This window comes from Cervus elaphus, chromosome 18 (assembly GCF_910594005.1).
Source record: "Cervus elaphus chromosome 18, mCerEla1.1, whole genome shotgun sequence".
Classification (NCBI taxonomy): domain Eukaryota; kingdom Metazoa; phylum Chordata; class Mammalia; order Artiodactyla; family Cervidae; genus Cervus; species Cervus elaphus.
Window position 1 is genome coordinate 47147605 of NC_057832.1, and position 15288 is coordinate 47162892.

General features: G+C 35.5%; 1 protein-coding gene across 9 annotated transcripts in view; it reads left to right on the top strand.

Moving 5' to 3' along the window:
* Nucleotides 1–15288, top strand: part of CACNA2D1 (calcium voltage-gated channel auxiliary subunit alpha2delta 1) — a 509130-nt gene that overhangs the window by 131274 nt on the left and 362568 nt on the right. For all 9 annotated transcript variants that reach the window (XM_043871926.1, XM_043871918.1, XM_043871920.1 and 6 more), the window contains exon 3: nucleotides 4273–4389. In XM_043871926.1, the coding sequence (XP_043727861.1) occupies nucleotides 4273–4389 (117 nt within the window). The remainder of the gene's footprint in view (nucleotides 1–4272; nucleotides 4390–15288) is intronic.

Consider the following 15288-nt stretch of genomic DNA (forward strand, 5'->3'; position numbering starts at 1 on the left):
TGGACTTCTGCTTCCCACTGGCCATTCAGTCTGCATTGGGATCCCTTTGAACTCATACCAAGGTCATCTCCTATAAGAGATAATTATCCTTAATTTTCAGCCTCCTTACTTGTTCATCCCAAGGGGCTTTGCTATGAATATTTCTGCACATCCTGCTGAAACAAAGAGAGGTCCCAGATAGAGAGTGGCACTCAGGTTCCCTTTGCGTAACTATGATACATTAGGATTTCATCTCCTTCTGCTCTGGGCAGTGGTTTGCTCCTGAGTGATGTGAAATGGGACCTAAAGTCTCTCCACACTTACATTTCAAAGCCTGACACGCACTATTGCCATTAATAAAATGATTAATTGAAAGTGGTGGACGGTTTTGGCTTCCTGGGTAGCTTAGACGGTAAAGTATCTGCCAGCAATGTGGGAGATCCAGGTTCGATCCTTGGGTTGGGAAGATCCCCTGGAGAAGGAAACAGCAACCCACTCCGGTACTCTTGCCTGGGAAATTCAATGGATGGAGGAGACTGGTAGGCTACAGTCCATGGGGTCGCAAAGAGTTGGACATGACTGAGTGACTAAGCACAGCACAGCCTACATATGAACTTGCAAGATACGAACTTTTGAAGATGCAAAAGTGCGTCTCATGTTCAATCACATAAATTGATTCACACGTGTGAAATTCATCATTACATGCATGCATCCTCTCTAGGTGTTTGTGCTTTTGTGTACTTTATAGTATAGTACAGTAGTACAGTATCTTTATTTCAAGCCCAGGATATCTGAAAGCAAATGTAAAAGCAGCAGCATGTAGCAGATTGTGTTAGTTGGGTACCTTTGCTAACTTTGTTGGACTTATGAGCAAATTGGACTTATGAATGTGCTCTCAGAAGGGAGTTCATTCATATGTAGGGGAGTTCATGTATTTCATGGTATAATTCCATGGTGTGACACTAATATTATGATTTCTGAAACATTTCATTAGTTATGTTTATTTAGTGATTGTGTCAGTGAGTGATTTTTTTTTTAAGATAATTACAGGTGAGTTATTTTTAAATGTATTGTTCTGAAAATTATCTCTGAACCATGGACTTAAGTATACAGCAAAGAGACTTAATGGACGTTTTCAGTGAAAAAGGTAGGGAAACCATGGTTTCTGTTATCACAGCAAATCTTGGCCTGTGAGTTTTGTAGTGAAAGAATATTAAAACCAGCTAGTTAAGATGATGAGAAGGAAAGAATGTACAAGGCGACAAATATTCTTTTTGTCAAGACTAGTGTCAAGGGTGGCAGTGTGAAGATTTGAACTATAGAAAAAATTAAAAGCATGTTAGTGTTATCCGTCAGGAGGAAAAAGATCCTGTCTTGAATTCTCTTTATGTGCTTCATTCTTTCTAGTAGAAGAAACGGAAGCCAGTGTCACATAGCATGTGAGGAGCTGACATGTGATTTGAATGTAGCTCTGTCTGGTGCCAGAAACTCATGTTATTCCCATCATGCTGTTTTTCTGTCGGGAAAGACATTGGATAAAGTGGTAAAGCAGATAATTAATTTTCTATAAAGGAAAAGAAAAACTAGGAAGAAGAAAAAAGATATTTAAGGCTCTTTAAAATATTCATGTTAGCATGTTAAATATTATAGAAATGTGGTTTATTTTAGTGGTGGAATGAATTATAAATACCTGTAAGTTATGGAAATATAATATCTTAAAAATCCATGTGAAACCTTCTACTCTGAAAATTATTCACTAAACATGCACCAGGCTCTCTCTCTTTGAGAGACATTGCAATATCTCATGCAACAAAATAAAACAAGATTGCATTCTTTGAAACCAGAAGCAAAGTCCACTTCTTTTGGTGGTGGCTGTTACATGATTCTAATTCATGTTTTATTACAATGAAAACATTTCAAATGTGGTATTGTACCTTAAAATGTATGGCAGGGCATTTACATTGGGGCTCTAGACTTAAGCTTCCTTGACTGTATTTATTAAAGTTTATTTGCATTCTGGATCTTATTTTTTATTTCCTAAGCTTTTAAAAATTACTGTTTAAGTGGAACTTGAGAGAATATTCTCTGTTTGAGAAAAAATGTATATACTTGAACTATTTTTTTCTTATTTATAATTCATTCATTCTTTATGGCATTTCATATGTCTGGCATACATAGATAGTGATTAATTGCCATTAGCTGTAGTACATAATATGAAGTAGAGACTGTGTGTCCTGAACTAATCTTTACCAACTTTCAATTCTATTAGAGCCCCAATACCACAGGAAGGAGGTTAGACTTTATACAGAAGTGAGCAAGATATTCATGATACAAAGCATCCCTGCCTTTCACAGCAATTAGTTATATTGGTTTTTCTGCACAGAACTAAATATCCTTGATCAATTAAAGTGATGTTGAGTTTTATCTGTTTGTACCTCAAATCAATCTGTTTAGGAGTTCATGTCCCCGGATGAGGTCTTAGGCTGAAACAAAAGAGATAGCTTTGGACCGGAGGGAGTCCTTCATGGACAACCTGGGTCTTTAAAAATAGGACACAATAATCTGTCCGTCAATAAAAAGTAGAAAAAATCCAGTAATATGCAGGAATCCTGAATGACATTAACTCTTGGGATTTTATATGACCAAATTACTGTGCCTTGAATAATTGTGATGAGAACCTACACGGTCAAAATTCAAAGTGTGAGGAAAAGCCTCACGGTTTGAAAATGATAAACAATTTTAGCAGTAGAAGTTTGAGTTAAATATTGAAAAATATTTATTAGATAATTAGTTTTATTATAGTTAATTATTTTAACTTATTGATTAAAATGTTGATATATTTTAAATCACTTAAAACTGTGAAGCTTCATGTGAAACCAACACACTTCAAAAAATAAATGTTAGCTTATGTATATTGCTCCTTTTGAAACCAGTGTTCACCAGCAGCATCCACGGTCAGCTGGGACCAGGCTGTAGAACCTGTTGGTAGTAACCAGAATGCTGGCATTATGCCAGTAAAAAACAGGGTTGAACTGGTTCCTGCTTGTGCCTGGATTCACTTCTCATAAGACAGTAAAAACCTGCCAGTCCCTGGCTTTGAAGATGGTTTAGTCATGCATGTGCAACCCATCTGTTGGATGAATAGGGGATTTCCTTTTCAGCCAGCCCTTCAGCCACAGACATCATCACTGTCTTTGTGCTCCTCCCCGCGACCCACCCCCCCACTTTTCTTTTAATCTTTATTTCCTGCCAGGAGTATACACGCTTGATAAACCAGGTACATCTTATGCTACTCTAGGGAAATCCTTCCATAAATGCTGATGTGAGCCAGAAATGTAATTGTTTTTCTCTTGCTGTCTAGGTTACTTTCAATGTAGTCTTATTCAGTGAGTTTTAAAAAAAATTCAATTTCATAATATAAATGCTTATACTATTACAGCTTCAACCAAACTTTAACATAGACCTCCTTGTTCTTCACTGTGAAATGTGAAGCTTCCTGTGCCACCAGGATGAACCTGAGGAGTGGAAGGTCTTCATTCTCTGTGTTTCTCTTTTTGGTTATTAGCCTATTTAGCAGCATACATCTTAGCTTCGGTGATGGAAAAGGTGCGAGTCTCCCTCAGTGCAGTATCTCATTCCCTTGTCCCGACTTTTGTTCAGTGCACACATCCTCCAGTTTTGATGTCCCATGCTTAAATTCTTCTATTTTCTAGAATAGCCTCCCTGTTTCTTTAAAATGTTGAAGTCAGTAAATACCAGGTTTGGGGCTTCCCTGTAGCTTAGCTGGTAAAGAATCTACCTGCAATGCAGGAGACCCCAGTTCAATTGCCGGGTTGGAAAGATACCCTGGAGAAGGGAACAGCTACCCATTCCAGTATTCTGGCCTGGAGAATTCTGTGGACTGTATAGTCCATGGGGTGGCAGAGAGTTGGACACAATTAAGTCACTTTCACTTTCAGTTTTTCATTTTGAGGTTGGAGGTACAACTTGAATTTGCAAAATTGCACATACAAATTGTTGTCTTACAAGATGTTTTACAACTTTTTAACATGATATACTGTTTTGGTGAGCTTGCGGTCTTACAGTTAATTGATATTTGTATGTATATCAACATATACATATATGTATATATATGTATATTTTGAACACACTGGAACTCCAAAAAGATCAAGATGAAGCAAGGAACAGATTTGTCTTTCTAATCAGTTTATGGTTTTAAATACATTCTAATGTGAGGATGGGAACCAAAAAAACAATTATTGTTCTTACTAATTTTATTATCTCTTCATACAGATTTATGAGAAATACCAAGATTTGTATACTGTGGAGCCAAATAATGCACGCCAGCTGGTGGAAATTGCAGCCAGGGATATTGAAAAACTTCTGAGCAACAGATCCAAAGCCCTGGTGGTGAGTTTAAATTGTATCTACTCATTTTATTATTCTATTTTACTCATTTATTATTTATCTTTCATGCTTTATTTGGAGGTTTTCTTTAGTATGCTTGTTTTATCTGAGAAACTGTGTTCATCTAATATATGTTCATAAAAGATGAGATCATGGTTTCATCGTGGACTTGAAATAATGAATTAGCTTGTTTATAATTATTATTTTATTTGTATATATTTGGTGGTTTTAATACAGAGAAATAGTATATTTAGTTAGAACATACATCTATTTATTCATATGTAAGTAATCATGTGTAATAATCATGCTTAAACTGATCATACAGTGCAGAATCCTTGAATGTTGCAAGCATCCTGAAACCTTCCTTTGTAGTATTTCTTGTCTCATCTCCCTGCGTCTCTACCAGAGACAGCCGGTACACTAGATATTTGATTACTTGTTTCTTTGCTCTTTAAAAGTAGCTGTACCTCGCCTAAATGTTTTGCTAAACATGTGTTAGTCTCCTTTGTGTCAGCTTTATTAAAATCACATAATGCTGTATGTGGTCTTCAGCCACTTCCTTTCTTCCATCAACATTATGTTTGCATGATTTTTTTAGATGTTTGTGCTTAGCTTTAATTCATTTTTATTCATGGTAAAATATTATTTTTTGAAGATATATCTTAATTTATTCATTTATTCCCTGCTGGTAAATTATTATTTGGATTGAACCATGAATAAGGTGGCTTCATTTTCTTGAACGAGTTTATCAGTACATATGTGCAAGAACACGGAAGTATGTGATAGTAGAATACTAGACTATAGGGTATTGATAAAATCAGATTACATAAGTATGACACTGATTTTCCAAAATGGTTGTATCAGTTTAGACCTCTATTACCAGTATTTGAGTCCCCATTGGTACATATTCCGGCCAATAAGTGGCAATGTCAGAGTTCTTAACTATAGGCAGCTAGGTGGGTGCCACATGGCATCTCTGCTTATCCCTAATGAAACGGTTATCTGTTTTGTATTCTGAATATTCTTGTTTCCTCTTCAGTGACATAGTTCTTCATATCTTTTACACATTTTAATCATTTAAATTGATTCATAGATTGTATATTCTTGATGGAAGGTCATTTCAGTTACATGTGATGCAAATCTCTTTTTCCAGTTTGTGACTTGTCTTTTTATTGTCTTTTATTTTGATCAAATAAGTTCTTAATTTTAATGCTGTCAGAGTCAACTTTAAAAAAAATAATATTTGAGGTGTATGCTTTCTTTAAAAAATCATTTCCTACCCTGATGGTCTAAATATTTTTGTGTATTTTATTGTAAAATATTCCATTTCTTTCAGATCTATTTAAGCCACCTGTAGGTAATATCAATATACAGTTTTAGGTCACAATACAAATGATTTTTTTTTCTTATCAGTTCTCCCAAGACCATATATTAAATATTTTACTTTCCCTTGATGAAGCCCCATTTATCAAGCTAGTATGCTCAGCTTCTCACCATATTCTTCTTCAAAAGGATCTTGACTAGTCTTGAACTTTCACACATTATTTAAAATTTAGATTCAGCATGCTATTATCTGAAACAGTCTTTACTGGGATTTTAAATGGTATTCCATTGAATTCCAAATTAAGACAAAATTTGGAAGAATTGATATCATTATGATTTTTGTCTTTATATACATGATTTTTTTTTCAGTTAGCTGTTTTTTATGCCACTTTATAACATTTTAAAATTTGTTTATAAAGTTCTTATATATCTTCTGTTAGATGTAATGCTGGAGTTTAACTCCTTATTCTACAAATCTCAGCACTGTTGCAGGTGTTTGTTCCAGGATAACTCTGAATTCTTTGTTTACTGATCACTTACAGCTCAGATTTTTAACTTAATATATTATATATATGTGTACACACACACACACACACACACACACACACACACACACACACACACACACACACACACACCTCTTGGCATTCAGAAATTGTCACTGTTGCAGGTGTTTGTTCCAGGATAACTCTGAATTCTTTGTTTACTGATCACTTACAGCTCAGATTTTTAACTTAATATATTATATATATGTGTACACACACACACACACACACACACACACACACACACACACACACACACACACACACACACACACACACACACACACCTCTTGGCATTCAGAAATTGTCAGTTTTGTTTTTGACCCTTATACATTTCTATGTATCTTAAAATATCCAGGATCTTATTGTAACATAATAAGAGGATCCTTTGGAATATTTGGTATGCCACATTGCCAGAAGTTGAAACACTTTTTTTTTTTTGAAGTATGGTTGATTTACAGTTGTATGCAAATTTCTGCTGTATAGCAAAGTAACTCATTTATACACATATATACCCTCTTTAAAATATTCCTTTCTATTATGGTTTATTTCAAGAGGTTGGATATATTTTGCTTTGCTGCACAGTAGGACTTGTTTCTTATCCGTTCTAAATATAGTAGTTTGCATCTACTAGCCCGAAACTCTCGTCCATCCTTCTCCCTACTCCCTTCCCTTGGCTGAACCACAAGTCTGTTCTCCTACATCTGTGAGTGTGTTTCTGTTTTGTAGGTAGGTTCATTTGTGCCATGTTTTAGATTCCACATATAAATGATAACATGTGGCTTTTATCTTTCTCTTTCTGACTTCACCTAGTATAATAATTTCTAGTTGCATCTGTGTTGCTGCATATGGCATTATTCTGTTGTTTTTGATGGCTGAGCAGTATTCCATTACATATATGGTACATGTCATCTTTATCTGTTCATCTGTCAGTGGATATTTAGGTTGCTTCCATGTCTTGGCTATTGTGAATGGTGGTGCTATGAACATAGGGATGCATGTATCTTTTTGAATTAGTTTTGTCTGGGTAGATGCCTAGATGTGGGATTGCTGGTAACTCTGTTTTTAGTTTTCTGAGGAATATCCATACTGTTCTCCATATTGGTTACAGTAACATATGTTCCCACCAACAGATATGAGAGTTCCCTTTTTGCCACACTTTCTTCAGTGTTTGTTTATTTGTAGACATTATAATAATGGCCATTTTCACCAGTGTGAGGTGGTACCTCATTGTTGTTTTCATTTGTGTTTCTCTAATAATTAGTGATTTTGGGCGTTTTTCTGTGAGTCTAATGGCCATATGTATGTCTTCTTTGGAGAAGTGTCTACAAAGTCCTCTATGAAGCACAATTTTTAAGAAATGTATAATGGTAAGGCAAACTTTCATGATTAGAAGATTTGTAACATTATCTTCAGTTTTTGTTATATGAATACCTCTTTAAAGCATTATTTATAGATGTAAATATATTTTCACTAAAAGTTTATGTAATAAAAATTACTTTCTTCTTAAGTGGTTAATATTCACTAGTGACTACTGAAAATGATTCCATTTATATTGATTTTTATCAGCTTACATTTTTTTTTTTGCCCCAGATGTAGGAAGCAGACAATCTGGTCATCACAATCCTTAGAAGAAGGTTGTAGAATGAAGTAGGATGTATCTTGCCTTAACTAGATTAAAATGGGAGCCTAATGAGACTTTGTTTTTCATCATTTGGAATTGAAGGTCTAGGTACCTGGTATATTATTTGAGTCCTGTGGGATCACTGTCTATCTTAAGCACATGATGGGAGAGTACAGAAAGCATAATGACTAATGAAATGTAGAATTTATTAGATTTTATGTGAGGGAGAAAGATTCATGTTTGTTTTCAACCTAAATTTTTTATTTAACTTTTTGAATATATAAAAATAAATACATTATTTGAAAGAGAAATTTTTTGAGGATAATTAAAAAGCAGGTTCTACATTGTGTTGTAAATGAATATAAGATGAATATGAATTCATGAATAAATTCATAAATTTACTCACATTCATAAATTCATTCATATAAGATGAATATGAATGAATGTATTAATACTATATAAGAATGTAAGATTATTATATTATTAATAATAATGTATATTATTAATTTACTTCTACTTTTGTTATCGGCTTATACTCAGGGAGACGTCTGTATTAAAGGAGCTTTAATTTATCTGTGTGGGGCAGCAATGTAATTGCATAAATAGGTACATTGGAAATATATCTTGAATATACAGATTTGAGGTAGATGATCAAATTTAATGCCAGTTACCCCTTACTGAGTGTTTATCAAGTAATGTTACCTGATTATTTCTCATAATGATGCTGTGCACTGTATGCCATTAGTAGTCTCATTTTTCAGTAAGGAAGTGGAGTCTTTGAATATTCCTTTAACTTTCTCCCAAAAGCATATTTAACAAGCAGTGTATGCCAGTGTTTCTCAAACTTTAATGTGCATGTGGGTCACCTCTGGCTCTTGTTAAAATGCAGATTTTTATTCAGTGTGTGTATGTGTGTGTGTGTGCTCAGTCATGTCTGACTCTTTGTGGCCCCTGGACTGTACCTTCCAGGTTCCTCTATCCATAGGATTTCCCAGGCAAAAATACTTGAGCGGGTTGATATTTCCTACTCTAGAGGATCTTCCCAACCTTTGGATCAAAACTGCATCTTTTGTGTCTCCTGCATTGTAGGTGGATTCTTTACCACTGTGCTACCTGGGAAGCCCCTTTTTATTCAGTAGATCTGGCCAAAGATACTGAATTTCTAATAAGGGAACAGGTGATGGTCCTGGTACAAAGACTGTACTTTTAATCAGTTCAGTTCAGTTGCTCAGTCATGTCTGACTCTGTGACCCCGTGGACTGCAGCACGCCAGGCCTCCTTGTCCATCACCAACTCCCAGAGATTGCTCAAACTCATGTTCATTGAGTTGGTGTTGCCATCTAACTGTCTCATCCTCTGTCGTCCCCTTATCATCCTGCCTCCAATCTTTCCCAGCATCAGGATCTTTTCCAATGAGTCAGTTCTTCCCATCAGGTGAGCAAAGTATTGGAGTTTCAGCTTCAGCATCAGTCCTTCCAATGAATATTCAGGACTTATCTCCTTGCAGTCCAAGGGACTCTTAAGAGTCTTCTCGACTCTTAAGAGTTTTCTCCAACACCACAGTTCAAAACCGTCAATTCTTCGGTGCTCACCTTTCTTTATAGTCCAACTCTCACATCCATACATGACTACTGGAAAAACCATAGCCTTGACTAGATGGACCCTTGTTGACAAACTAATGTCTCTGCTTTTTAATATGCTGTCTAGGTTGGTCATAACTTTCCTTCCAAGGAGTAAGCGTCTTTTAATTTCATGGCTACAATCACCATCTGCAGTGATTTTGGAGCCCCAAAAATAAAGTCAGTGACTGTTTCCCCATCTATTTGCCATGAAGTGATGGGACTGGATGCCTTGATCTTCATTTTTTGAATCTTGAGTTTTAAGCCAACTTTTTCACTCTCCTCTTTCACTTTCATCAGGAGGCTCTTTAGTTCTTCTTCACTTTCTGCCGTAAGGGTGGTGTCATCTGCATGTCTGAGGTTATTGATATTTCTCTCGGCAATCCTGATTCCAGCTTGTGCTTCATCCAGTCCAGCGTTTCTCATGATGTCCTCTGCATAGAAGTTAACTAAGCAGGGTGACAATATACAGCCTTGACGTACTCCTTTTCTTGTTCTTACCTTGAGAATCCCATGAACAGTGTGAAAAGGCAAAAAGATAGGACACTGAAAGATGAACTACCCAGGTTGGTAGTGTGCCCAATATGCTGCTTGAGATCAGTGGAGAAATAACTCCAGAAAGAATTAAGAGATGGAGACAAAGCAAAAACAACACCCAGCTGTGGATGTGACTGGTGATAGAAGCAAGGTCCGATGCTGTAAAGAGCAATATTGCATAAGCCAACTAGAGTGATATAAAAAGATTGCAAGTTTATTTTCTCTCAAAGCAAGAAACCTGGATGTAGGTAGCTCAAGAGATTTCTGGAAGTCTCATTCTGTTCTGCGTTCATCCCACTGGGTTACCCTTGGCTGCAAGGGGAAATAATAGATGGAGTTTTTTTAGCTGGGACACCACCTCTCTGTACAGAGTTGTGGTAGTCTTAATTAAAATGTGGCTCCAGCCAGCCAGTATCTGCATCAAATCTTTTCAAGATTGAATGTGAGTTTTAGGGAAGACAGTCTGGAAAAAATCCATTTTGAAGAAGCTGAGGAGGGGAAGGAAAATGTTACTTTCTTTGGCTTTTTATATAAAGTCCCATTTTGTAAGAATATTTTATTGAAAATATAATGATTGCATGTGTAGTCAAATCAGCTTTTTCTAATAAAGCTTGGCACAGTGTGAACAGCACTAGAATGAAAGGACTGTTGAATCCATGTTTTAAGACTCGTAAGAGTAAATTTTTTAAATATCATGGGTACTTGAAAATTAGTCAACAATAGTTGAAATATTTGAAATCATGAACCATGGGTAGATCTGGTAATGGTTAGAAATTGTGAGTTCAAAAGAGTAAATTATCATTGTTATGATAATTTGCAGTGAACAATGGAGAAAAATAATTTTTGATAAGTAATAGAAATGAAAGAAAGTAAGAGTGCTGGGTGATAAGGTTGAGACGTGAGTGAATGAGTGGTTTTCTTCGATGGAGAAGAGTGAAAGTTCTGGAGTTCTAATAGCAACAAATAAGTAGGTAACATTTATTAAATGTCAGTTATATTCCAAGCAGTTTGCTAGATTCTTTCTATGTATTTCTAACACATTGTCCATTATGCAAAATAGGTATAACTGTTCTCATTTTACAGTTGAAAAGTAAAAACTCAAGGAATTTTGAAAAATTTTTTCAACTGTACACAGCAACGAATTCATTTCCGTCTATGTATTTGGGAATGTGGTTGCATACAAGCCTGAGGTATTTTTTTTTTAACAAAATAAACATAATACATGATGTCATAGTTCTCACTCAGAACATATGATTTTTCTGAAGTAGATGACAGGTTTAAATGGGAAATGCCTGTCTTTCTTGATACCATTAGCTAATGTGTTACATGAAAATCTCCAGATACACCAGCACATTTCCTCTCTTAAGTTATATACTTTAGCAGCATTTTTATGGATTTTACATCTCAAGTAATGATAATGATCAAAATTTGGGGTCAGACAGAAGGAATGGGGAAACACTGAGTGCCGTGTTTGGAACCTCTTTAAGTGCCCTCAGAAGTAAAAAGATCCACATACTCATAATGGTGCTGCTACTCACTACCACACTGAGCACTTTAATTTTTATAACATTCAGTTCGGATTAATATATTATTTAAAGGTTAGCAGCAAGGTGTTTTTTAAACATATCCTGCTGTTCGTCGCTCTGCTCTGCGGTACTTTCTCCCTCGTCCATTCCATGAAATAGTGTTTGCACCGAATTGTCTGAACAAAGGCACTTTTGGAAAAAAGATAAGCTGCCAAATACACCTTTAAGACAGAGAGTAGAATTAATGGTAAAGTGAAAAGTTTTCTCATGGAAGGTGTTCAGAAAAGGAAAGGTTCTGGGCAACACTGATAGTCTCTTTCTACTAAAAAAAAAAAAATCTCTTTTGGAAATATGATTTTCATAGACTTGAGTTGACTTAATTATTTGGGAATAGAAAGTAATGTTAACACAGCAGTATTATTGTGTTGACAATTTAACAAACGTAATGTGTGCTCCGATAGCACTGCATTTGCAAAAATAAGGGGAAGAGGGAGTGTTGGGTTGCTGATCACATGCAAGATAATGAGAATTAGATAGATGAATTGAATTGGAAATCTCACACAGGCAGTAACAACTATGTAATTTGTGGGGTCATGTCCAAAATGAAAATGTGGGGCACCTCTTGAAAGAAGGTATTCAGAATTTAAAGACGGTAGCCGCAGAGCTTTAGACCAATTGTGGGATCCAGCTGGGGGATTGCACAGGTCCCACACCAGTGGAGCTGGCTAGCCCTCACACCCAGGTGGTCAGAGTCAGAACTGGAATTGGACTTGGGATTCCTAATCATGCGTGCTATGCTGTTTCTACAGTGATAATCAGTAAGCTTTACCTGGAGATTTAGGAGTCTCCAAAACCTGTGATAATTGTAAAAGAATGTCAGAGTAAGAGCCGTATTTCATTCCACTTCTAATCTAGAAAATTGCAAACTCAACCCAGCAGAACAATAGACATGCTTTGATCTAAATGTGCTAGTGGATGATGTTGACAAGGGAAAAATAAATATAGAGAAGCAGTGCTAATCCAAGGTTACCATCTTTGATTCACATAATGGAATCTTTAAATAAAACTTCATAACATGCTGTACATTTGGAGACAGTCTGATCAAGTAGTCTTTGCTGAAGGAAGGTAAACACTGTTTAGCTGTTTATAGAGTTCAGCCTTCCATGGTGTTCTGATTCTTAACTTTATCTGAGTCCTTACTAACTTTATTGTTTAATCTTTTGATGTTTAGTTTTCCCCTTGCCCCTATTAACCCCTTATCATCCTCCTACAGAAATACACAAACTCTTAACCTTCCTCTGAATTAATTTTCTATCTTTAATGGAGAACAGAAGGCAGCAGAAGCCCTTTGTGAGATACCCATTGCTATCCAGATCTTTTTTTGTATATACAGGAATTCTTTTAAATCTATTTCAATAATTTTTTTTAGAGCTTGTAAAATCACGAACTACATTTGCAAAGATGATCTGTCTGTGCTTTGCTTAAAACCCCCTGACACAATTTATTGGGACAATGATGGAATGTCCTATTAATTTAATTAAAGTATCATAGAAACATGAAAGTTGAAAGACTTGGGGAATTCAGTCTTCTGGTCCTCTTCTCATTAGCAGGTGAATGTCTAAACCACCAAGTTTGAGAAGACAGCTGTTTCTTTTCTCAGATATTTTTGGTGATGAAGCTTCTACAATTATAATATCCCATTATTATTGCTTAGCTTAGTATTGAGTAAATTATTTCTAACATGGATGTCATTGTCTAATTTAAATCTATTTTGTTTTCTGTTCCCTGTATATGTTAAAATTTGTTTGGTTTTCTCCTTACGAGAGTATATCTCTTTGTGTGTGTAGGGGGAGTTTTGTGGGTGGGAGGACCCATCATCAGCTCCTCGTAGCTGAGTGTTCCTGGCAGATCCACGTTGATGATTCTCAGTTGCTGAGCAATCTTTATTGCCAGCCATCGTGTTAAATGCTTTACACACATTCTCAGACAACTCTTAATCTTCAGAACAACTCTAAGTGGTAGGTGTGCTGTGTTGAGGTTGTGTCTAAAGATAGAGGTATTACCTAACAAAATTGAGCCAGCTTAGGTAGCAGGTAGAAGAGATCTTCAACTCAGGTATTGCTAAAGCCTCTGGTTCTTTTTGACAGTATGCTGTACTCTATAATCTAATGAACTCTAATTTAACTCCTCTATATAGACATATTTTTGGTTTCTTTTTCATTTCTGTATTCTGGAAATTATCAAATATTCTCCAACTTTGTTAAAACATGGAGGATGCAATCGAAGGTGGTGCTTTTATTAAGGAGTAATCTGATAAAGCATAATATAACAAATTTGCCATTTTCTTTTGTCACATGATCCAGGGACAGTGAGAACTGCTTTATTCTCTGTGGGTTGTGTGTCAGATGATACCACTATGAATGTTAGATGATCCTGATATATGTTATATTTATGTTGCTAAATTTATAATATCGTCTTGTAAATAATTTAAACAATATAAAATGAAAAAAAATTCCCTATGAGTTAAAAACAGGACCTTCTATAGTGTGGTACCCTTTAGGACTCTTTTGAGTGTGTGGGTGTGTTATTTATGAGTATTTCAAGGAGATTTTTATGTCTGTGGATATGAATATATAACTGCTTCTTATGGCTTTGTATATATGCATATATTATTTATTTAACCAGTCTATTAATAGTTTCTGTATTTTTTATATAGACAATACTTAATATTCTTTATGTTATACCTTTGTATATAGGAAAACTGATTATTCAAATTAAGACATAAATGGAATGTTTCAGTAAAAAAGCTTGTGGGATATTATTTATGTTTTTCTTTTAAGGAAATAGAAATCTTTAATCTTTCCACTGATTTCCTCCCTCCTTTTTCTTTGTTTTTAAATAGCAGAGCTTCTGATAGACTTAGGTAGGAGTGAGTAGGTTGCATTTGGCCCAGTATAGTCAGTTAAAAATGTACACAGAACTTAATTTTAAATGATATATATATTTTTAATTATTATAATAATGTCAAAAATTCATGCTGTTCTCTACAGATTAGTGCCTTTGTTGTTGGCAACATAATCAGTTCAGAATTAACAGGCTGGCTGGGGCAAACATCTGTCTTCCAGATTTATTAAAAAAAAAAATTCTGCCTAAGAGTTGCAGTTGCTGATTACGCATACCAGCTCATATGCTCTAACTTGCATGCATTATCTCAGCCACAGGCAGAGTGCCAAATGCTGCACTGTGGATACGTGATCCTGTTGCCCACAGACCTTGTATTCTAGGGCAACTGACACCGTCAAGGCCCAGTTAAGAGCAAAATCCAAGTTATGTTTTGACAGCCAAGGTATTCGTTATGGGATTCTGTCTGCCCTTTCTCTGGTTAAATTTATTCATTTAGTTCCAGCACTCATTACTCCCCAATTATAGCTACTCCTAGAAATATTGGTCTATTGTTGCCTGACAAACCAATCACCCCTGATTATTTACACTGCCTTTATAAAAAATTCTAGGTCCACCGACTTGAAAGTCCTGTAATAAATAATAATGACTCATTTTCTCCAGTAGGGTTTACAGAGAATTTATTGCCCTATATATCACTGCCTGTACCATTTTTTCCCTAGTGTAACAACATAATATGACCTCTTAAAAAGCAAAATAATTAAATAAATCACCCAGTATGGTATTTGTGTGCTTTGGATGTTTCTTTAAAATGTGGATGTTCAGTA